Source organism: Perissodus microlepis, chromosome 18 (genome assembly GCF_051167445.1).
Source record: "Perissodus microlepis isolate ML-2025 ecotype Zambia chromosome 18, ASM5116744v1, whole genome shotgun sequence".
In the NCBI taxonomy this organism is placed as follows: domain Eukaryota; kingdom Metazoa; phylum Chordata; class Actinopteri; order Cichliformes; family Cichlidae; genus Perissodus; species Perissodus microlepis.
In genome coordinates, this window is record NC_140478.1 from 4,613,412 (window position 1) to 4,636,753 (window position 23,342).

The window sequence follows — 23,342 nt, forward strand, 5'->3', positions numbered from 1 at the left end:
ATATCAATACGAGTATCGTTGCACCCCTAGTATGTATGTATGTATATATATATATACACAGCAAAATCTCCAGTGTTAAATTAACACTAGAGAGTGTCTATATGGGTCCACACCTCTGAGTGTTAAATACAACACTGTTGAGTGTTAAATTAACACTTTTGACAGTGTTATAGGTTTAAAAGTATAACCTAGTCAGTTTTGAAGATTAACAATGGCTAACACTGAGCAGTGCTGATTTTCTGGAATATTTCTAACATTTTGAGTTATTTTCCAGTGTTAGAAAATCAGCACTGCTCAGTGTTAGCCATTGTTAATCTTCAAAACTGACTAGGTTATACTTTTAAACCTATAACACTGTCAAAAGTGTTAATTTAACACTCAACAGTGTTGTATTTAACACTCAGAGGTGTGGACCCATATAGACACTCTCTAGTGTTAATTTAACACTGGAGATTTTGCTCTCTGTGTGTGTGTGTGGTCCATTAAGGGGTTTTTGAAAATCCCTGGTATATCAGTTACAGCAGTTAGCTGCTTTACAACACACACCCTTTATATAGTTTCATATTCGTTCTTCTTTATAAAAGCTCATACTCCCAAAGAACACCACGGTATAAAAACAACGTTGTTCCAACAGCCATCACTCAAATTATCAAATCATAGTTTCTATATCCTACAAGAGTGCAGTGTAGACTTTTGATTGGCTTTCTGTATATTTGTGGTATTGGATATGTGCATGGATATGTATACACTCACTCAGTGTGTAGTTCATACAGATTCTATTAGAATCTAGCATTCATTTATTAAACACATTTACTGTATTACTTTTCTTAAGAATATCACTACTGAGCAACAAGTGTTCATTTAATTTTAGTCAATAACACTTTCAGTGTCAGCTGGAGAATACTGACGTTTTGTTTACATTTGCTTTTTAATATACAAAACATGTATTCTACATGTTTATCTTTGCAACAACAACAAAAAAAAGACTGTTAGTAGTGTAACTCAATCCTGACTTTTCTAGTAGTCATAAGACAGGAAAAAAAGCATTTTAAATCCCATCCCCAGTTGTTCTTTAACCTTAACAAAAACATCACTCAAAAAAAAAAAAAAAAAAAAGCAAACAAGCAATTTTACATCATTTTCAAACAAAGTGCCTTATCTCATCAAATCCTTCAAATAAATTAAATTTAACACATTAACAAAAGTCTCATCTTACAAACATCAGTTTTCACATTAATTCTCATCCATTTCATTTCATGAAATTAATGCAGTAACTTGAGCTGATGAAGTGTCTGCTTACATTAGGCAGCAGTGTAAATTCAGTACTCTTCATATGCTGGACAATGAATTTAACCCATCCAGTCCTTGCGAATTCATTTTAAACCAACTCCTCTGACTCTCTATTATTTGCTCATCATCCAACCATGAAGGAACCAGTGGCTTTATTTTTCACGCAGCAGGTTGAAGCTTAGGCATGGCTGACTGGCAGTTGTGTCAGTGAATGGGACATGTGTGGCTGCAGCAGAAGTGGGTCTGGAGTTTGGACTGTGGAAGTAACAAACTCAAAGTTATCCAATGATCATAGATGTCGGTAAATAAGCATGGTTTCTGACAAGATCTCAGACTTTGATTTTAACAACAATAATTGATTCCCAGTACTGAAAATGGGATTCCTTCAAACTATCAGCAAGTGATGCAGAGATTACCTTAGCTCTGAGTTTCCTGCGTATTGGTAGATTCAAAGACTGATCAGCATAGCAATGACCGTATTACCATCAGTGTTGGGGAGTAACAGAATACATGTACCACCATTACTCATATTTTGTATTTTAAATACGCAACTGTTTAAGAAGGTGGTATTCAGAATCAGTGTTGGTCAAGTTACTTGAAAAAAAGTAATCAGTAACTAATTACTGATTACTTCCCCAAAAAAGTAATCCCGTTACTTTACTGATTACTTATTTTCAAAAGTAATGAATTACTTAGTTACTTAGATCTTTCAGCCCAATTCTACTTTTTCTACATAATCCATCGTATAAATGTAATCAAATGGAAAAGTCTCCTTTTTTAAAACTTGTTTTATTAGTTTTAATCTTTTAACTTTATGCATCAAGCAAAAATGTAATTATATGCAACATTCTCTGACTGGAAGAAATTTGTTTAATATTTAAACCTTTTTTCTGCACATTCCAGCACATAAAATAATAATTTTTTTTTGTGTGTTTACACTCACTCTTTCAAATAGATGCAAGTAAAACACAGCAGAAAATAAATAAAATGAAAGACTCGCGGTCCTATTGCTCTGTTTTCACCTGTAAAGCAGGAGTGGGGTAGGCGGAGGTTTACCCTGGTGCAGGTGTGCCGCAGCTGTCAGTGGAAGAATCCGCGAGTTTCTCTGTGAATTTCCCATTATGTCATAGCGCACTCGGTGCTTGCTTGGAAGTTTAGGGGGTTTTTTCGCTGTAAAAAGAAGTTTTCTTTCCAGGCACAATGGATGCTAATGTTTTTGTCACTTTTTATGGAATGAAACTTAAAGTAAGGTCAGTACTTCCACGCTTTAAACGCTGCACGCTCATACTCTCTCTGCACTCGATATATTATCCATTGTTGATCTGCACACAGCTGTTGTCACAAACGTTGCACTTGCTTATGTCACTGTCATGAGACATTCTAGCAAAAAAAAAAAAAAAAAAAAAAAAAAAAAAATCACGGTTTTAGTAACGCAGCGTTCCTACAGGAAAGTAACGGTAATCTAATTACCGTTTTTGCAATAGTAATCCCTTACTTTTCGGATTACAGTAACGCGTTAGGCGTTACTGCCTATCTCTGTTCAGAATACAGTTACTTTGTTCAAATGAATGGATTACAAGGCAGTATTTTCCTGTTTCATATGTTAGGCTATGCTCTCTCTATTTTTAGTTTTCCATGCCGGTGGACACCCAAACAAAACGCGCATTAAGAGGCTCTAATGTCTGTGTCTCAATCTCGCGGCTCATGTCACCTCTACTTGCAGACCGCATAATGACGTGAAGAAATATTTTTTTAAAAAAATTATTCACAAAAATGATTTAATATGAAAGCATTAGGCAGCGTGTTACAAGCATCGCCTTAAAGAATGTAGCTTCATGGGCAGTGTAGTCCGTGCTGCAGGGAGAATGGACTGCCATACCCGTTATGTGTCTGTGAGTGAGGGAGGGAGAAAAAGGGGAGTTGAAAAGTACGAGTTGTCACCGACCAGAAAGCGGAGATGGAAGCACGTAAATATAATAATAACCACTGCAGACAAAAAGAGTGCCTGACGAGCCCAGTTGTAAGTACGCTATTAAGACTCAACTGTACACTGTGTTCGTGTTTTCCTCCGAAACAATAAGTTCCTTTGGAGCAGCCTTTCAACGCCTCTCTCTGTCTCTCACTAGCAAAGCTGACCCAGACAACAAAGTAAAGCTAGTTTTCAGCTACGAGCCCGACACGAACCCGACATATTAGCCAGAGGTCCCTTTACGGTTTTACGCCTTTACAGCTCAGAGCCGCGAACCTGTTTTACAAGTGTGGAATAGTTTTCTATGCGAGATCGCTGCAAAAAGTGCAGCCTTACCTAATGTCAACCTACTGTTACTCATTTTATATTAAGATTTAAAATCTAGTTGGTATTGGTATGGCAAATAACCTTCAGTAAAAGTAATAAATCACACAGCAATAGTACATTCATGTAGTTGTAAAAAACATGAGAATATATTAAGTAATCCAAAGTATTGAGAATATGTTACTCTCATTGAGTAACATAATGGAATACGTTACAAAATACATTTTGGGGCATGTATTCTGTCATGGAATACATTTTAAAAGTAACCCTCACAACACTGCTTACCATCCATATAGGTCAGTGTGGTGAGGAGAGGTGCATCTGGAGAAATATAGGTGCTATACTGGAGATCATCCATCAACGGTGGAGACAGCTGACCAGGAGCAAGTGATGTCATCATTGTTGACTGGGCAGGATTTGGGTTAATGTGCTTCTTTTGACGAGCTCGGCAGTTCTGAAACCAAACCTGTATGAAAGAAGCCTGGATTACTCGCTGGTCTTGGAGTGATGGTTTCCCTTGAAAGAGCAGGGGATTGTTTTTCTTCACACAGAAAAATGTCCAGACATCAACAGTGCAAATACCCTGGATTTCTCACTATCCTCAACTTGAGGGAAAACTCGAACATTGCAAGTTCATTATGTTACTTGCTGGCATTTTAAATTCTGGATTTAGCTCCAGATTCTAACTGTTTACATTAATCCGACAATTAGCGCAAAGCAATGCACCAAAAGTTACACATATGTTATGACCAGTTATGAAGAAATCTGACAGTTACTGCAAACTTTAAAATTCTTACAAAAATTGCCACCCACAGAATTTAATTATGACCCAAAATTTGTTCACTCCAACCAACTAAGCATGCATTATTTCAAAGGGACTGCTAAATTTGCTCACTTAATCCTGTGACACCTTATTGCAGGACCTCCCTGCAGTCGTTTAGTATTGTCATTCAGGTCTGCTTTACCTGAATAACCCTGCGGCTGAGTCCAGTTCTCTCTGCCAGCTTCTGCAGCGTCTGTGCATCTGGGTTGTTATCTTTAGCAAACTGGGTCTGCATCACCTAAACAAGTGGAGATGACAGATGAGTAAATGTTTACATCACTGAAATCTAAGATGAGTTTCACTGTTATTTTAACAGACCATGGTAGCAGAGTGCTATGGTGTTCAATTGCCACTAGAGGGCAGAAAAACATCAAAATAAGCTGAACAAATATCACTGGCTTATATTGTTCTTTCCTCTGAACACACTCAGCAAACAGAGCCCCAGTAACATTCACTAGTCACCATACAATCATACACAGCCATCACTTTAATATTAAAACAGTAACTTAACAGTGTTCTCTCACAGAAGAACAAAGTATTCACTGGATATTAAAAATGTAGACATGAAAAAAGACAAAGTGCTATTATTTTAGTCACTCATGCTAGTGGTTGCACTTGTTGTGACACTTTTAAGTGTAAATGGTCTAATGGCAATGCAGGAGTTAGCACACAGAAAAAAAAGAAGAAAAAAAAAAGTGGACAACACCTGTAACTGGTCCACAGTGAAGCTGGTCCTGGCCCTCTTAGCTGGCTTGGGCAAAATGCTAAGGTCATCTTTGTCTGCCATCTCTTCATTTTTTGGTTGTTCTTTAAGAAAAACAGGATTAAAGGACATTTTAAATGACTGGTCCCATTTGAGATCAGATGCCCTGCGGACATCAGCGGAACACGAGTTCCATCTAGAAGACCCATGTGTTAGAAAGGTGTCTTTTTGTACAGGGTCAGGCTATATCATTTTTCAGTATGTGTGACATAGTGGTAACAGGAGGATTCAGCTGTCTCACTGCAGAGTTTGTTAAGGTTCGGTGTGATATTGTGACAGGCAGAAGCATTCATGTTAGCAGTACAGATATATTTTCAAAGTGGGTGTTACTAAGAACTTCTAATATTTTCATTTCTATCCTTGAGACATTTATTCAAGTATTTGATGTTCGAGTGAAACTAAAATGCCAATGCAAGCAAGCATGGCATTGAACTGTAATGTCTGGAGTATTCTAACCATAGTTTTTTTTGGAAAGCCTTCCAAAAAATAGTTTACATGGCAAAGTTGAATTTTAAATTTTTTTTTTTTTTTTTTTTTTGGGGGGGGGGGTGTAATATTAGTTTCACAATAATTTTACTGTTTGCTGTAATTCAGATCGGACCCTTGTCCATCCATACACTCACTGTTTTCCTTGGCTCGTTTGAGATTCTCCATCATAATATCATAGTGTGGCCGGCAGAAGATTCGATTCTCCAGAAGTCCACATTCTTCCCCTGTAGAAAGCTGGCGTTTACACGAGGTGCAGGAGAAACAAGCCAGGTGGAAGGTGCTACCTCTCGCCCGACGCACCCAGTCACTAGAATGGATGTTACGCCCACAACGGGCACAGCGAGTCCCATACCGCCTGGAACAAAGGAAGAAAAGAAAAAAAAATCTGTATTTATCTATGAAAGACTTTCTTCAGGTTTTCAGTCCATCCTTGATACCCCATTTAAAAAAAAAAAAAAAAAAAAAAAAAAGTCATTTACATTTTTCCTGTACTTAAAATAAAAAAAAAAAACCAAACAAACAAAATAAACAAAAATGAAAACCCTCACCCAAACAAGATTTTGTTACCAATTATAATGTCTAAGGCATAATCCATTGACATTTTTAGCCTTTCCTGTCAGTTCACTGTACCCACATTGCCTACATGCCCCAGTATGTGCTGCATGTGTAGCAGCCCGGCCCTGACATGCCTGCATGAGGGCTGATATCAGTCATCATCTGAGATCAAAGTGCATGTGTACCTGATCGCAGATGTGATGAATATGACCAGACAATCCATTTGAAACAAACATATTCTTCTCCAGTGATGCATTTGGGGATAAGCTGCAGCAGCTTGCCCTTCTTATCCCCTAACAAGAGAAGTTGATGTGTCATACGTTATTTGGACTTCCTTAAGAGTCATGTTTTAGTCAGTTGGAATAGTCTCCCTCTGCCAAATATTAACTATTAGTCAAAATTTAAACAGGATGGAAATGACAGGAAGTTTCTAAACAACTGAAAGCAAAAGGCAGCCCAATTGCGAGGTGCTAAATATTTTCACCAGTCAGTCGATTCTGACTAAAATTAATTCATGCACGTAACACACAGATCAGATAGTTTTATGCTCTTTGATATCATTACTTAAAGACTAGATGTGTACTATAAAAATATGAATATTATATATGCAACAAAATCTTACATTAAATTATATTAAAAAATTACCTGGGGGCATAGTCCCCACCTCTTTGCATTCAGAATGGTTTCCTCTGTTAGGATAAGCATTTGGTTAGGTCAGTTTGTTATAGTGTTCTTGTTCTTCTAGCCAAATTGTTTTGTTTAAGCTCATTTTCCATTCCTTCATGTTTTGGATAAAATCTTTATGATCTTTTGGGGTGAAGTGAAAGCTACATTTTTGTAATTGTAAAGCGCTTTGAGGGCCCCGAAAAGCGCTATACAAATGCAATCCATTATTATTATTATTATTATTATTATTATTATTACATTTTGAATAGCAAACCTGTGTGTCCTTTGACTGCTTGACAGAAAAAAAAAATCATATACCAATAATGTTAAACTATTCTTGAGTCCCAGATTCCCACAGTCTGACATTTTATACAATTCACATTTAGAATAGAACTAACTGCATATATAGGACACAGGTGGTGTGCGTGTGTGATGTACCTGAAGTAGTCGAGTTTGCAGAAAACCTCTTTGTCTCTGATGTAACAGCTCACGTGTCGGCCCAGCGAAGTCTTACACACACTGCATGAGAGGCAGCGCACGTGCCAGCACAGATTATTGACCTAGGATTTCAAATTTTGACAGAGTTTAGAATTATTTCAATACCCTTCCAAAGTATATTCTATCATCATTACTAAAGACCATAGAGGCTCCTGGAATTATTGGTAATGCTTTTATTTTTCTGAATGCAATGAGATATTATTGTTCTCATTTGATAATTAATAAGCCTTTTGTGGTGTGATTCCAATTCCAAAATAATACCAAATGTACATTGGAGTACTTTAAAGGACAGTACAGATACAATGAGATTTATGCATCTTAATTTTACAAACACAAATATAAAAATAAAAAAAAAAGTCAATGTATCAGTACTGCCCTCTAAAGCACAAAGAGGACCCCATGCCAAGGGTTCAACAGCTGTACCTTAAGAACTGTGACCCCAATGACAAGGCGATCATAAACCTACGGGCAAAATTAAATACTTTATTTTCTGAGGGTGAAGATTAGTACGAAGCATTAATGTGCTGTGTGAAATTGCAGAAATACTTGTTCTGCTTAGGCTAGCTCATATATTTATATCAGTTTTCAAAATTAATAAACCCTCAAAATGATTTAATTCCTCTTGTAGGACAATCAAATCCACATTTAGCTATAAAGAGAGGCAACTTTGCTGTACAACTCTATTAAAAGAAAGCTGACAAGTGCTGAAAATATCTGAACTACTTTTTCCCCCCTTTTCTAAGAATGATAACTGGACTGCTTTGTATTAAAACTGGCCTAGTTTGGAAGTGTTGTCAGTGATATTTTGGCCAGACACAGTATGTTAGTTTGACCTTCAGGAGGTATCTGTCCACTATCTCCAGGCCGCAGGAGGTGCACACCGGTTTCCCCTGCACACAGACCTCGGTGGGGACCGCAGACGAAGAGGACGAGGAAAGGGAGGACGGAGAGTAAGAGTCCTCATCAAAAATATCATCGGGACCAGAGGAGCCCTATTAGAAATAACAGTCCCCAGAGTAAAAAATAAATATAAATCAAAATGATTAAAAAGGGACAGCAAAAAAAGAACTTTACACTTTTAAAAATATCCTCAAATGTGTCACGAAATTTAGGAGCATAAGTCAATTTAAAAATTAATTGCGTTTGTTTTATGTACATTTGCTACTCAAATGCGTACACTCACGCGTGCTCCTTGCAATTTCTGTGTCTGTCTCAAGCTGTTATCCCCACGGGAAAAAGAAAACGCAGTTAATTTGACAGTGAAACACCTACTGTGTCGCTATAAATATGTCCTTGTTGTAGCTGAGTGAAAACAACCTCCGTCGATGGCCTTTCTTCTTCTGACATGGTGTCAGCCATAAGTCTGGAGTGACGCACTAGCCTGACTGGCACCTAGTAAAAGTTATGTCGTCCTCATATGACAACCATCGAGATTAGCCTTCGCTTTCTATAGGTATGAGTGTGCATTTATTTTATTTAAGTAGACATGGGTCCAGTCATGGTGTCGAGCTAAATATTATTTTTATTACGGAAGCCCACACATGACTTAAAATATTCTATTAGCATTGTGGGGAAAAGAGGACGTATATGTTCAATTAGCAGCTCGTGGGACCGCATGTAGAGCGGCCTCGCGCACAGCTGAATTTAATTCTGACTAATTGTGTGTTTAGTAACGCACGTGCACAGGCTAAAGACCACTGTATGCTTGTCACGCTACAGTCTGCACTTGGCAACAGTCTTTCAGAGTCAGGTCACAAATCAGGCTCCCCCCCCTTTCTATTACCTTTTTGAAAGTGTAGCTACATGGCGTAGGCTACGAAAATATGAAACGTGAAGGTGCCCGTCTTTATTTTGTATTTATATTGCTAACGTCTGCATGAATAAATATTTATATTTCGTTTTATTTTATTTTATTTATGTACTGTGATGCGGAACTTATGCAAATAGAAGAAAATGTGTCACTTTTTTAGAAGCCTGTACCTGACTTTATCGAAAACAAAATATTTTACCGGCAAAAAGCTCGCTGAACCCTCTAACTTCAAATATTGCATTATATTTGGGGTATCTTAAAATTTCACTAAGCTAATTTAGGTTGCTGGCCCACATTCGTCAATTGTTCGTTGTAAATGAGCACTGGGATACAGGGCAGCTGAAATGTAACGAGTCTGTTTGAAAATATTATGTAACTCATTTTCCGAAATAAACATAATAATAATAATGATGATGATAATAATAATAAATAACTATAAGCTCGTACGAAGTTTGTTTTACCTGTGATTAACTTACAGAATGTGACTTAATGATAGATTTGTACTCACCACGCTGTTGGACACACAGTTAAACATTTTCATGAAGCATCCCCGTTCAGCCAGATGTTCACAGCAGCAGCGGTTCGCTGTTTTACCCTCCTTGTTTTATTAGTCCACCGCGCTTCTGCCGACTCGCCTGCTTTATTGTGACGGTCAGAGGTTTGTTTCTCTTCTTACCACTTGTTGCAAAAAAAAAAAAAAAAAACCCGACAGAGAAAGACCGGCGCACCTCCCACTGCGTTAGTCTGAGACCGCCCGCTGTAGCAAGAACTCCATTTCGGGTAGATTGGTTTAAATCGTTATTGTTAAATTAAGAACAAAAATACTTATATTGATATTGATGAATCGTGAGCTTTAAGGCCTCAAAACTTTAGATATCAATGTCAGTCAGTGAAAATTTACAAATTGTTGACTGAAATTACAAAGAAATGAGCCAAAATTTAATTTTTAGAAGACATTTTTTTCCCCCATTTTTGCTTAAAATATAGCAATAGGTCCAGTAAAACGAATTTGATTTGGAAAATTCCCATGACGCAATGTAATATACAGTTATTTACTGGAAAACGACTTTACAGTATTGTACTTGGGAAAAATGTTAATAATTGCACGCTGACAGTGTAGAAAGGGAATTTACAGCAGACAGCTTTTCAGTCGAAAACATCTAACCCAGGATTTTATATGGAATCACAAGATTTCGGTTTATATCATTTAGTTTATTTCTCATAACCTGGAAAAAAACATGCTGCATCACTTCGAGAAAATCTTCTTACAAAAATGAACCTTCATAAATCTTTTCTTGTGAGAGACACTTATAGGTTCAGTTAAGCCCAGCCGGACTTTATCACCACTCTTCATCTTTTCCTTCCTTGTCATTAGGGACCTAAAGAAAACATCACAGGTTGTGTTTGGGCGCTGAATTATATTTATTTAGACATCCACACCATCTGAGCAGCAGCTAAAGTTGTTGATTTAATCCTTCAAAACTGCTCACAGTACATTAGAACAACAGTTTTAATGAATTAAATTAAGTGACCCTGCTGTTCTTTTGCTGTGCAGCATTGAAATACAGTGTGTCTATATTTATAACTACAAATAAATATTGAAAGTTAAGCTATTTATTGCAATATTATCACAACACTTTCATGACTTTTCATGTACCTTTTATTGTCCCCTTTAAAAAAGAGATGTGCCCCCCCACATACACACATCCATTCTTTGACGATTACCCTATGAGACATTAAGTAAAGATGAAGGCTGACCAAAGATTGGGGTCGAAAAAGCATGAATGAAAACATTCTCAGAGGGCACTTTCTGAATGGAGAATCAAGAGGCAGGTCAAGAATTCCTTCGGGTCTTATCTGCATATGCAACCCAATACCGCAGCCCCCTCAGACTTCTAAAATTGTATCTTTGACGTGGAATTTAATGGCTTGATGTGTGCTTAACCCTGAACAGAAAAGTCTGCTTTAAAAACTATAATGTGAAATATGAAAGTAGCAGCACCACAAAACATTCAGTTATTAATGGATGTCATCTGGACTTTTTCTGAAATAGCTATAAGAATGTATGAACATATTAAATGGAACGGTCTTTGTCAGCACTTTCTAGGAACATAAACTTGTTAAACTGTCTAACAGACGGAGTATTGTATCTTTGTCATAAGATGGTACTGTCATTAAAATGAACATAACTTTTTCAGTGAAACAGGCATTTCTGATATTTTTTTGCCCTACTGGAGGAATGGCGAGTAACATTTGTGCAGTGGTTAGCACTCTTGTCTCTCAGCAAGAAGGTTCAAATCCACCATGTGACTGGGCCCTTTCTGTGTGGACTTTGCCTGCTCTCCCCGTGTCTGAGTGGGTTCCATCCAGGTGGTCTGGCTTCCTCACACATTCCAAATCAACCAAAAAGTTGAATGGGAGGCAGAGCTAATTGGTGATTCTAAATTGCCCATAGGTGTGAATGTGAGTGTGACTGTGTTAGCCCTTTGACAGACTGACCTCTCCAGGCTGTACCCTGCCTCTCGCCCTATGGTAACGGAGACAGCCTCCAGCCTGGATGGATGGATGGAACTTATCATTATAACTTCAGAGTACACCAAAATGACAGATAATGTTGTAAAAGGTTAAATCTAATAAAGTTCCTGTCTTTTTGTGTCTAGAATATTCATGGAGTTTTACATAAAAAGATTTTAAATTTTACCAGAAAATCTCTGGGAGTAATTGTAATTGGACAAACTCTTGAAAAATGGCCTAACCTCCCTATCAGCACCCAATGTAGAGACCCAAAATGCCTCTCTAAGATGTAGTTTCCCTTGGGCAAACATAACTCTACTGTAACTCATCTCTCTCTCTTAAACACACACACTGAAGCTGATGTAAGAGGATGTTTATCTCCCAGTGATGCTGATTACAGACATGCAAACCCTTACTTGCTTCTTCTCTACAAATCTGAATGGAACTGAATGGTTCAGCTCCTTCAAAAAACAAACCAAAAACTGCCCTGTTTGCATTTGCATGACATCTGACATTAAATTTGAAAATTAATAGTCGGACAGTCAACATGTGGTAACTCTAATAAAATCTTTGTAGCAGAATTAGTTTGATCTTGCTTTTCTTTCCTTTCACTTTAAATATCCACTTTAAATGTTCTGCCAAAATAAGCTCAGGCTAATGAACATTTAGTAAAACTACAGTGTGTTCCATGCTAAGTCAAAGCCATGAATGGCTATCATTCTTAAACAGAAAACACTGTTTTTGCAAAAGAGTTACCCCCTGCACCTACTACAGCTTTCTTCAGGCTTTATTTATTTTATTTGCAGCAATATGCATTAATCTCATGTCAATGAAGCTTCCAGTTGAGGACATGTGAGATGTTCTCAAACATTTATACTCATACATACAATGATTTACTGCAAAACTGCATCAACACTATGCAAGCAAATGTTTTATTTGTCTTAATGTCACTGTAAAATATTCTAATAACTACTGGCCTCTGTGCAGGAGCAGAAGCCCAGTGCCCTGTCCCCCTCCCCTACACAGTGGCAAGTTTACTGTCATTAAGTCAGAGTTCGTGAGCAGTGGCAGTGTTTGTCAATGGGCTTGGTTTCCCTCTTTGGTCATAAACATCCCAGCATCATAAAAACACACAGTTATTTTTGGTTTAAGGCAGCTTTTGCTTTTAATTTGCCTGTGACATGCTATGGCTTATCTCGCTACTTGGAAGTTTTCTCAGTACGGGTGTGTCTCTGTACATCTTTGTGTGTTTGTGTGCAAGTTTATCTGAGATGATTTAGCTGAATGTCAGAGAGTTGCTGCTGAAAGATCGGTTGGGACTGCGTGCATCATGTCTGCTCACTGAACGTGTGCTTGAGAGAGGAGACCACCTTCCTCGCCAACTGCTAGGTTTCCATAGGTTATCTGACCCCTGGCAGGAAGTGTTGTGACAGGTATGGATGGAAGAACATGACTGGAAGACGGTGGTCCTTTCATTCTGTACACTGGAAACTCTACAGACGGTTACAATTAGGCAGGGCAGCACTTTGTGTGTGCGTGGATATATATGTGTGTGTGTATACCTCTTTAGAAATCTTTGTGGGGACCAAAAACTGGAATGTTACTATACTTGTGGGGACCAAAGGTCACTTTGAGGACAAAAGTGCCTGTCCTCGTGAGTTTGAAGGCATTTTTGAAAGTCAAAATGTGGTTTTAGTGTCAGGGTTACAGTTAGGTTATGGTTTAGGCTAAGGGTTAGAGTTAATCCTTTATTTTTGATGGTTAGGATAAGCATTATGTCAATTACATATCCTCACTAAGATATAAAAACGAGTGTGTGTGTGTGAGACAGAGAGTGACAGCAACAGTTGCCTCAAGGCGCTTTATATTTTAAGATAAAGACTGTTACGTTCCCCTGAGGGGTCTAGGCGGTGAGGGGGAAGTAACAAAAAGTGTCCGGGTCAGGAAAAGGAGTCAAGGAGGCAAAAGGGTTAAATTAAATAGTTTTATTAAAGTAGCTCAACTAAAAGAGACGGACAAGCCGCTATCACCATTTAAGGAAAACAAACAAAACTCAAGCGTTGGTCAATAAAGCAGCTCACTAACTGCAAATACACCAAACGCACAGCTTGCTAGCTACAAACGCACAGCTTGGTAAATATTCTAGGAACAACAAGTAAAGCCGCAGTCTGAGAGTGAAGTGCTTTATTTGATCAATATGATAATATTAGGTCTTTAAGATAAGATGGGGCACGATTATTCCAGACCTAGTATGCATTGAGAAGGATTTTAAATTCAATTCTGGATTTAACAGAGAGCCTATGAAGAGAATGCGGCGATAGAACGGGAGAAATATGTTCTCATTTTGATGCGCTGAGAGGTTTTGAACATTTTAGTTTAGTTTAGGGCAATGGCTGACGTTGGTTTTTAAATTCTTTAAGTTTTAGTTGATTTAGTATCACAAGATTATTGTTGACTAAATCTAAAGTTGATTCAGTTTACTTAAATATGTAGTGTTTACAAAGCCTCTTATTTTCCTTGACATCAAATGCAAAATGTGTCCGTATGTCTACTCTTCTCTTCCCCACAAGCATTGATGTTTTGTCATGTTTCCATGAAAAACAGTAAGCATGGGGGTAAGGTCGCTGACATACATTAACAGTATGAAATTAACAAGTGATGTGATAGTTTTGAAGCCACACAACAGCTACCTAACGTTCAGAGCACAAGGTTCTTGGTATGTTCACCAAATGCAAAGTTTTTGTGACACGTGATTGCATACACAGTCTGTGAAATATGGCTTATTAGTATGACACAAATTTGTGCGTGTCAAACCTTTTCAACTTGGGTGAAAAATTTGCGTAGCTCTCCAGGTGGGGGTTAGAGAGAAGTGAGCAGAATAATAGGATTCATCATAAGTTAAAACAAATACATTACTGAGCTGAATATTCATGGGTTTCCAACATGACTGTATTCAAATCAGTAATAGGTGGTGAAACTTTGCTTGTCATTTAGTGTGAACATCACTATACGATTTTCTCCAAATGTCTCAAGTCCACTTTTTTACTTTTGGACCAAATGTCTGAAATGTCTGCTCCACATAGCAAGCCAGATTTTTTATTTTCCAGGTAATTCCACTAAAAATGCTCCAACCGGCACTGACGGGAGAATGCAAAATGATAACAAAAAAACATGATAGGATAAAGCAATTTAGTAATACAGACTGCCAGCTAGAGCAGGGCGATATGACCAAAAATATTTATCATGATATACATTTAAAAATTTGCGATAACGATATAACTGACGATATAATTGACACTAGACAAAATACTTTACAACTCCACAACTTTATTAGTGCAAAAAACCCCAAAAAACATCAATGTATTTTTACTTAAACAAGCAGCTGTTTTTTATGTGCATTAAAGTTATATAAAAATTTAACAGTGCAAATGCAAATTCCTTGCTGACAGTTTAACCAAAAGGCATTTCCAGTGGAAACTGGCCGACATATCCTCAGCATAACCATGTATAATATCCACAAAACTTAAAAAGAGGTTATACACACACCATACGGTAATATTATGTTGAAGCACAGTACGTATCACTCTGCGAGGCTCCTGCCTACGATAGCTGTAATGCTCCGACAATCCATCAAGCGGTGCAGGTTCGTAGCTTAGCAAAGTCGTACTAAAACATTTGACAGATTTTCAAGCGCCGTGTACATAAAATCGTTTCGAGGTCAGTAAACACAACCAGAATTCATACATAAGGCCCATTGGATTATAAGGGGCACTGTCAATTTTCAGAAAAATCAAAGGATTGATTTTAAGTGTGCCATATTTTCCAAAAAACACAGTAATAACGACGGCCCGCTAGCATGCTCTACCAAAAATAGTGCTTTGTTGTGTATCTGACGGACGAAAGCTAAACCAGTTCCACACCACTGAATTTGCAGCATTTTTACAAACCGATTCTGGTTCATCCGCTTCATTCAACGATCTGCTTTCACCGCCATGCTTTTTCCGCCGTGTGCGTATGAAAACAAAGGCACTGCACATGTGCATTTTACCCATATTCTATCACAATATTTCATTTTTCTATCGTTGCCGAACATTATACTGGTATTACCGTGAACGGTATGATATGGCCCAGCCCTACTGCCAGCTAATGTAAGTCACAGCCAGCCATATAGTCTATAAGCAAATAATGTTTGTCCATCTCTACATCATTACCTTCTCTTATTTTATTTCAGCTCCAAAAAATCTCCAGGACACTGGGACAAGTACAATAAACAGCACGATTCTGGGTACTGTATTGCTCTAACAAGGATAAGTTGGTAGGGGCCGAGGTAACCAGAGGAGTACCACATCTGGGCCTCATTATCTAGTGACAGATGAGTTGTATTCTGCCGGGCGACACAGCTTGGGGCTGGGTAGAGGTGTATTCTGACAGAGGGAAATGACATCATACAGAGAAATGATGATGATTCCTGGGCCTCGGGGAGCCATTTCTGGTCTAGAGGCATTTCATTAAGTTTCATTTTATTGGGATTGTCATTAACTGATACAGTAAAGAGAGTCTCACTGCAGTCCTGAGCTAGGTCCTTGTTGTATTTCTTGTATTTCAGAGGATCAAATGTGTGCATAAATGTGTGAATGAATGAATGCTCCTCCTCTCGTTCATCATTTTGCTATTTTCTTCCTCCTTCATGTATTCCCTTTCAAAAATGGAAATGTATGAGATTGCAGATTTAAATTACAGTATCTGTAAAAAGTTAAATTGTGTAAAGAGAACATTGTAGGAAATGCATTAGAACTTTCTAGACATGGGTAAAGTAAAGTAACATTGACACAAGCATGATGAGCTGCTTTCTTGCATCACTTCACTTCAAAGACTAGCACAGTCTGATGTATGGATACCGCAGCTGCCTGTGGAGGAGCTACAAGGCATCTGTTTCTCTAAAAGCCTGAGCTACTTGTCCTGTGTGTCTGTTTGTTTGTTGGTCTGTTTGTTGTTGATTTTTTGTTTTACAATTTCCCACAAGGAAGAGCTGCAATGTACAAGAATATTCACATGAGTTTAAGACAAGTTCAACTTTTCTTTTTTTCTTTTGCCTTTAAACTAATTCTCAAGGGCTGAGGTACCAGACACTAAGGCGGAAAAATATTTTCTAATGATCCTTCAGTCCTTTACCAGGACAAATTTGGTAACAGAACACAATTAATAGATGCTGAAAAAGGACGTACACAGACAAATTAATCATTAAGGGGATTTAGGATTGGCCCGCCCCTCCCTGAGCCTGGTTCTGCTGGAGGTTTCTTCCTATTAAAAGGGACTTTTTTCTTCCCACTGTCGCCAAAGTGCTTGCTCATAGGGGGTCATATGATTGTTGGCTTTTTCTCTGTATATATTATTGTAGGGTCTACCTTACAATATAAAGCACCTTGAGGTGACTGTTGTTGTGATTTGGCGCTGTATAAATAAAATTGAATTGACAATTCTAACACTCATTTTTTTATCACTTTAGTGATAAGAGGAAAAAAAGGTCCCAAAACATTTGGGTGGTAGTGTATGTGATCATGTTGTAAGGATCGCGAGTATATCTGACTGAGCCAACCACGATGCAGGTGTTTTTATGTAGACAGATTGCATGTGCAAGGGCTCTAAGTACATTCTAGGGAGTACTGGTCTGAATGTTGATAGCCCTGCAAACCCAAACAGAAGCGTGGAAAGATCGGCTCTCCAAAAACGGCATGCGCCTGAACATCAAGAAGACTGAGTACCTTGAATGGGGCCCCCAGACCAACAGTACCATCACTGCGAAACTCGACCAGACGCCAGACTCCGAGTCAACGCAGCGTGGATGAAGTGGCGTCAGGTCAGTGGAGTCTTATGTGACAAGAGAATGCCAATCTATCTTAAGGCAAAAGTTTATAAGTCGATTGTGCGCCCAGTGGCACTCTACGGGTCAGAGTGCTGGCCAGCGACGACCAAGCACGAACGAGCCCTTCACACCATGGAGATGAAGATGCTGAGGTGGCCTCTGGGTCTCACACGACTAGACCGAGCAAGGAACGAAGATGTCAGGAAACGATGGGGAGTGACACCGATCACAGACAAGATGCGGGAGGCGAGGCTCCGATGGTATGGCCATGTTGCCCGTAGCGATAAGAACTCCATCGCAAAGACAGCCCAGCAATTAGATCTGGGTGGCAACAGGCCATGAGGAAGACCAAAAAAGTGCTGGATGGACCAAATCAAAGATGATATGAAGGCTGCGAATGTTACACCAGAACCCGCCCTGGATAGGAAGAAGTGGAGGAAGGCATGCAAAACAGCGGACCCTGCTTCGCGGGATATGAACTGCTAGGGAGGAAGAAGACTGGCCTGAATATTGATGTGGTTGTAAGGTTTGTGTTGCAGCTTGTTCTCAATTGTGAGACTGAAAATATTTTAAAGACTAATGTAACAATCGAAGAATTTCTTATTCTCATCAAGTCTTTCTATAGTTTTGTTTGTTATTAAAATTAACAAGATAAAAATTTTATAAATCTCTGTGGCAACCTGTCCAGGGGGTACCCCGCCTTTCAGCCTACGTCAGCTGGGATAGGCTCTAGCCCCCACACTCTGCAAATGAGAACTGGATAAGTGGAAGAGGATGGATGCATACAATTCATTATGCTGCTGTATTCCAGTTCAGTACACTATCTTTAGCTGAAAGGGAGTGATGTTGTGCTGAACACTGTACAGAGATGTTGATAAAATTGATAATTACCAGTCTAAAGTTCTCAGGTGGCAAAAAGGAGATGAAAACAATGCAACGGACTGAATTAAGAGGTTAACTTTGTCTCCTGCTGTGTTACAAGCGTGAGTCTGCATGTGTTCTCTTGGCTTCAGTTTAGCTGAGATGTTTTGCTTACCCGTCATTCACATCAAGCTCACTGAATCTCCGTTTCACCCTGTGGAGTTTTCAAAGCTCCCCATTCTGCTCCAAAGGAAACAGTGTGCTCTCCTCAGAGGCTAGCTAACGTGCTAGTGCTCTACTGAGATTAGTGCAGTCAGTCGTCGCCTCTGATTTTCAGTGGCTGTATTGCAGTGGAAACGAACAACAGTCTCTTTGATGTCGGCACTCACATATTGAAATGGAAAATGCTGTAATGCATCTGGGGAGGTTAAAAAGACCTGAATTCTTTGTTTTTATAGTATCCCTCTGTAACAACACACCAACAACCTGTGAAAATGGGCAGTGTGTAAAATGTTAAAAAAAACAATGCAATGACTTGCAAATTTCATAAAACCAATATTTTATATACAATACTACATAGAAGTGTTTAAACTGAAACATGTTATTACAAATTTTGAATTTGATGGCAGCAACATATCTCAAAAGTTGGGACAGGGACAACAAAAGGCCAGAAGGCTAAGTGGTACTATAGGCTGAAAATAATGTGTAATATTTTATCACCAGTGCTGAAAGGTAAATACATGCTGCCATCCGCACAATGGGCCAGATTTCCTAAACAGGGCAAAATGGCAAGTGAGAGCAATCCCCAAATAGCGCTAATAGGAGTGATTCACAAAAGTTGTGTTGTCTTACTTGCAATTTTGTGACTGTGCTGTCTTTTTAAACTTATTTTGACTGCTGTATAGATAACAGGATGCTACATAGTGGTAAACATGGTTCTGGCCAAAAGCAAAAACGAATAGCAGAAACAAAGTAACATTAGCTTGTTATTCAAAATGTACTTAAGAAGAATTTTCACATACTCGTTGATTCGCTTTACTTTAGAGCACTACCCTCATCACTGCATTTTCTGCAGCAGCAAATAGTTACTGTGCTTTTTAAAGTTTCTTTTGGCTGCTCCCTTATTCACTGTGTTGGGATCACTGTGGTGGCTAACTCAGCAAATTTATTTGGCAGATTTTGACACTTCCTTATGGGGTTAGGGTTAGAGATTTGTATCTCCTTCTGGAAGCAAACCAGGGATTTTATGCTTGTTGAGTTTAAACCACTACACTATGAGTACTACCTGCTTCGTCAGATTTTAAATAACCCTATAAAATTCTTGTTATTTCTGAAGATTAAACAAGCAGGTATGAATATTTTGGGGTGTTGCTCAATGACAAACATCACATCTGTGGTTGGTTTTCCACTGTCATTTGTCAGATGTCTGCAATGTAAACAGCACATTTCAATGCCTTTCTCTGAAGTCAGAAGAAGAAAAATTATCCAATATTTAATTAAAAAGCACAGATCAGAATAAAGAACAAATGGAAGAAAATATTAAATTTCTAGCTGAACTGTCTCCTCCTGATCCCCCAGATGCATTTGGTTAAAAGGTTAAGAACTGAAAGAAGTTCTGCATTACTACACTACTGCATTAGTAAAGTTTTACCAGGCTTTGTGTGTAAAAAAAAAAAAAGTATTTTTGCCCCAGAGTGTTTTTATATGCTAGAGCTGCATTTTTATTTTTATTTTATTTTATTTGTTGCCAGTTTAGACACAGCAGTCTACATATTTATGAAGTGTAAGGTTAAACTGAAGCATGTCCATCATCATATTTTTGATGGATTATATATAGGCATTAAATAAATGTTTTGTATTAAAAAACACAAAAAAAATATTAAGGTCACAACTACAGACTGTAAAAAGTTGTCTGTTGTTTTTAGGAATGAAGACTGGAGTGTCGCCCAGCAGTTGTGAGGCAGGGTACACAGTGTGTCAGTCTGTGACACGCAGAGATAGACAACCATTTAGAATCACCTGTTAACCTCAGATGCATGTCACTGGACTGTAATACAATGAGTTTTGTACTACACAAGATAAGCTACCAGTTGTGCTTTTTCTAAAATAACCTCACAGCTCACTCTGGCCATCAACCATCTGTTTTGTGAAGCTGGAGTTTCAGTTTTCGGCTCTTACTGTGATGTTAGATTTCCAGTAAAAGATTTACTAAAATGTTTGCTGTGTTTGTGAGCCTTTTGGGTGCAAACTGCTTCTTATATTTGAGAAAGGGTTTGTTTGTTTGTTTAGTAATTCCAACAGTCTATATTATTTATTAAGGTGTTTAAAGGTCCTTCATGGTTAAAAGTATTTTTTTTTCTCCTTCCTGCTCCACTGCGTTTTGTATCCTTGTCTTCTCCTGTGGTCTGTCTTCCCCCTTCCTTTCTTTTACTATTTCTGTGCCACTGTGTCTCCGTCTGCTGTTCCCTGCTTTTTACCTGATGATGGTAACCTGCACTACCATCATCACCTGCATATGCTGAACATTTCTGCATGCAGCACTGTGAACATGCATAGTGTGTGGCGACAGCAAGATATGCACCACATTTACTGATAAGTTCAAGGACTAAATGGCAAACTACTGCAAACATCTGGATGCATTTTATTGAGCTAAAGGGTTCATATAGGTCCTTAAAGTTTAAACACCACACTTTATCCATTATTTTTCATATTTTTATTACAGGTCCTGACCAGTATAACAGTACATTTATTCACATTGCTATTGCACAGTGACTATTATTTTCTACTTGTACACCTCTAAATAAAAAAGATTTTCATGCGTGGTTAGCATATTAATAATATTGAAATCTCATTTGCATATCTTACTATAATAATAATATTAATAATAATTCATATGATTAATATTATTACAGTACATTTTAACACTGTACTACTCCTGTCACCGTTTTATTCCACAATTTGCCCACTTTAAAGGTTATTGCTGTTACCTTGAACTAAAACCCAGAATCTTGCTGTATTTGTTGAGTTTACAGTGTACCTGTGGTCACAGGGTGTCCTTTTCAAGCCAATATTAGACAAAACAGTCTTTACTTCAAGTAAAACGCAAAGCAGCACAAGTTTTCTCAGCTCTCTTTCCAAGTCTGTCTTGAGGCCTAACTCTGATGCTGAGAGCTGAAACCTCAGCTTCAAAGCTCTGTCTGTCAGCTGATTGGCTGACACAGCGAACAAACAAACTCCAAACTCACTGAAAGCCTATTGCTGGTGCTGACAGAACATTTTCATCCCATTTCTGTATCCCTCCACTGGCACACACAGATATGTTGCTGTGAAGCGTTTCGAGTAAAACACCCTGCTGTGTGTGCGTATGTTGGACAGAATGTTGGATTCCTATCAAGCTATGTTGGAGGATCTAAAACAGGCACTTCTTATCACTCACACTTTATTTAATACATCTGCAAAGGCTCCAATGCAAAACTAAATGGTATATATATATATATTAGGGGTGCAACGGTTCAATATCGATATTGAACCGTTTGATACAGTGCTTTTGGTTCGGTACGCATATGTATCGAACAATACAAAATTTTTAATTTATTTTATCAACTTTTCTTCTGATGATGCTGTCTGTGTTGAGAGCTCAGTGGATCTGCGTTTGACTACTCCGCCTAGGCTGCACTGTCGAGCACAGATCCACTGAGCACAGCGCAAGCTAGCAAGACAGAAGCTAAGCTCGTTGCAACATGGCAAATTGAACCCCCCCCCCACCCTCATTCAGATCTGGGCTTTGGAACTATTTTGGTCTTCATGTGAAGTATGACCCTGAAGGTAAGCGCGTCATGGACAAAAGTAAAACAGTATGTCGGATGTGCCACGCAATGCTCAATTACATGGGTGGGAACTAGTGTGTTAGCGCAGTTTGCTCGTTAACGTGTTGACGCCGTCCAGCCCCAAGCACGGGGCGATCCGCGGTAGCTCGTTAACGGAGATTTGCCGTGTTGTGGCATTAACGTCATTTCAGATTAACGCTGACAGCACTAGTGGGAACACAACGAATATCACTGCACATTTACTCCGACATCATCCTAGTGCAAAGACAAGTGGAAGCAGACAAAAACAACAAGCACGCATGCTACAAACTTTACCCGAGTCATTTAGACAGCCGTTAGCACATGATTCTCCTTATGGGGACCTGATATGTTTAATATGCTGCTGAGAATATAGCCCAGAAGAAGCGTATAGTATAGCTTTTATTTTGGAAAGAGCCATTTCTCTGTAATAAACTCTCTGTTCCAAAGATGAGTGATTTCTCAATCAGATTTATTATTTTATCCCTTTGTTGTTTCAGCAACATTAAATTTAAAAACTGTACGTTTGAGTTAAAATATATATTTATAATTTTAATAAATGACAAATTAAAAAAGCATGAACATTTTTTTGTATCGAAAAAATATCGACCCGTGACACCAAAGTATCGAACCGAACTGAACCGAACCGTGAATTTTGTGTATCGTTGCACCCCTAATGTGTATATATATGTATATATAAATATATATATATATATATATATATATATATATACACAGTATATACTGGGTGGGCCAGTATGGGCCATTTATATGGATACACCGTAATAAAATGGGAATGGTTGGTTGGTGATATTAAAGTCCTGTTTGTGGCACATTAGAAAGAGATAGCCTTTATTTGTCAGTTGCAGGTCTTTTGCCCACAACCGAGATGACAGACCTTGCCGACCATACATACAATACACAAACATCACATTGGGGAGACAGGTCAGGCTAGGTAGCAAGGAAAAAAACATCGAAATGTGTAACACAAAAGGATAATACAGGAATGCACAGATATCAACACACCATAGCACAATAAACACAGACAAGCAACATGGGAAAGTGTTCCAGT

The 23,342-nt window shown here is 38.4% G+C and overlaps 1 protein-coding gene across 2 annotated transcripts; it reads right to left on the reverse strand.

Annotated features, from left to right (window-relative positions):
• Positions 1-801: 801 nt before the first annotated feature.
• On the reverse strand, positions 802-9,798 carry LOC146367058 (LIM/homeobox protein Lhx8-like). Of its 2 annotated transcripts, none has more exons than XM_084913500.1 (8): positions 9,696-9,798; positions 8,211-8,369; positions 7,318-7,439; positions 5,793-6,013; positions 5,113-5,213; positions 4,549-4,644; positions 3,869-4,049; positions 802-1,545 (listed from the first exon to the last, which is right to left on the reverse strand). In XM_084913500.1, the coding sequence occupies exons 1-8, from the start codon at positions 9,726-9,728 to the stop codon at positions 1,469-1,471; spliced, it is 990 nt and encodes a 329-aa protein (XP_084769626.1). In that variant the 5' UTR covers positions 9,729-9,798; the 3' UTR covers positions 802-1,468. The 2 variants fall into 2 exon arrangements, with proteins under 2 accessions (XP_084769626.1, XP_084769625.1); XM_084913499.1 differs by lacking the exon at positions 9,696-9,798 and adding an exon at positions 8,650-8,914.
• Between the last annotated feature and the right edge of the window lie 13,544 nt (positions 9,799-23,342).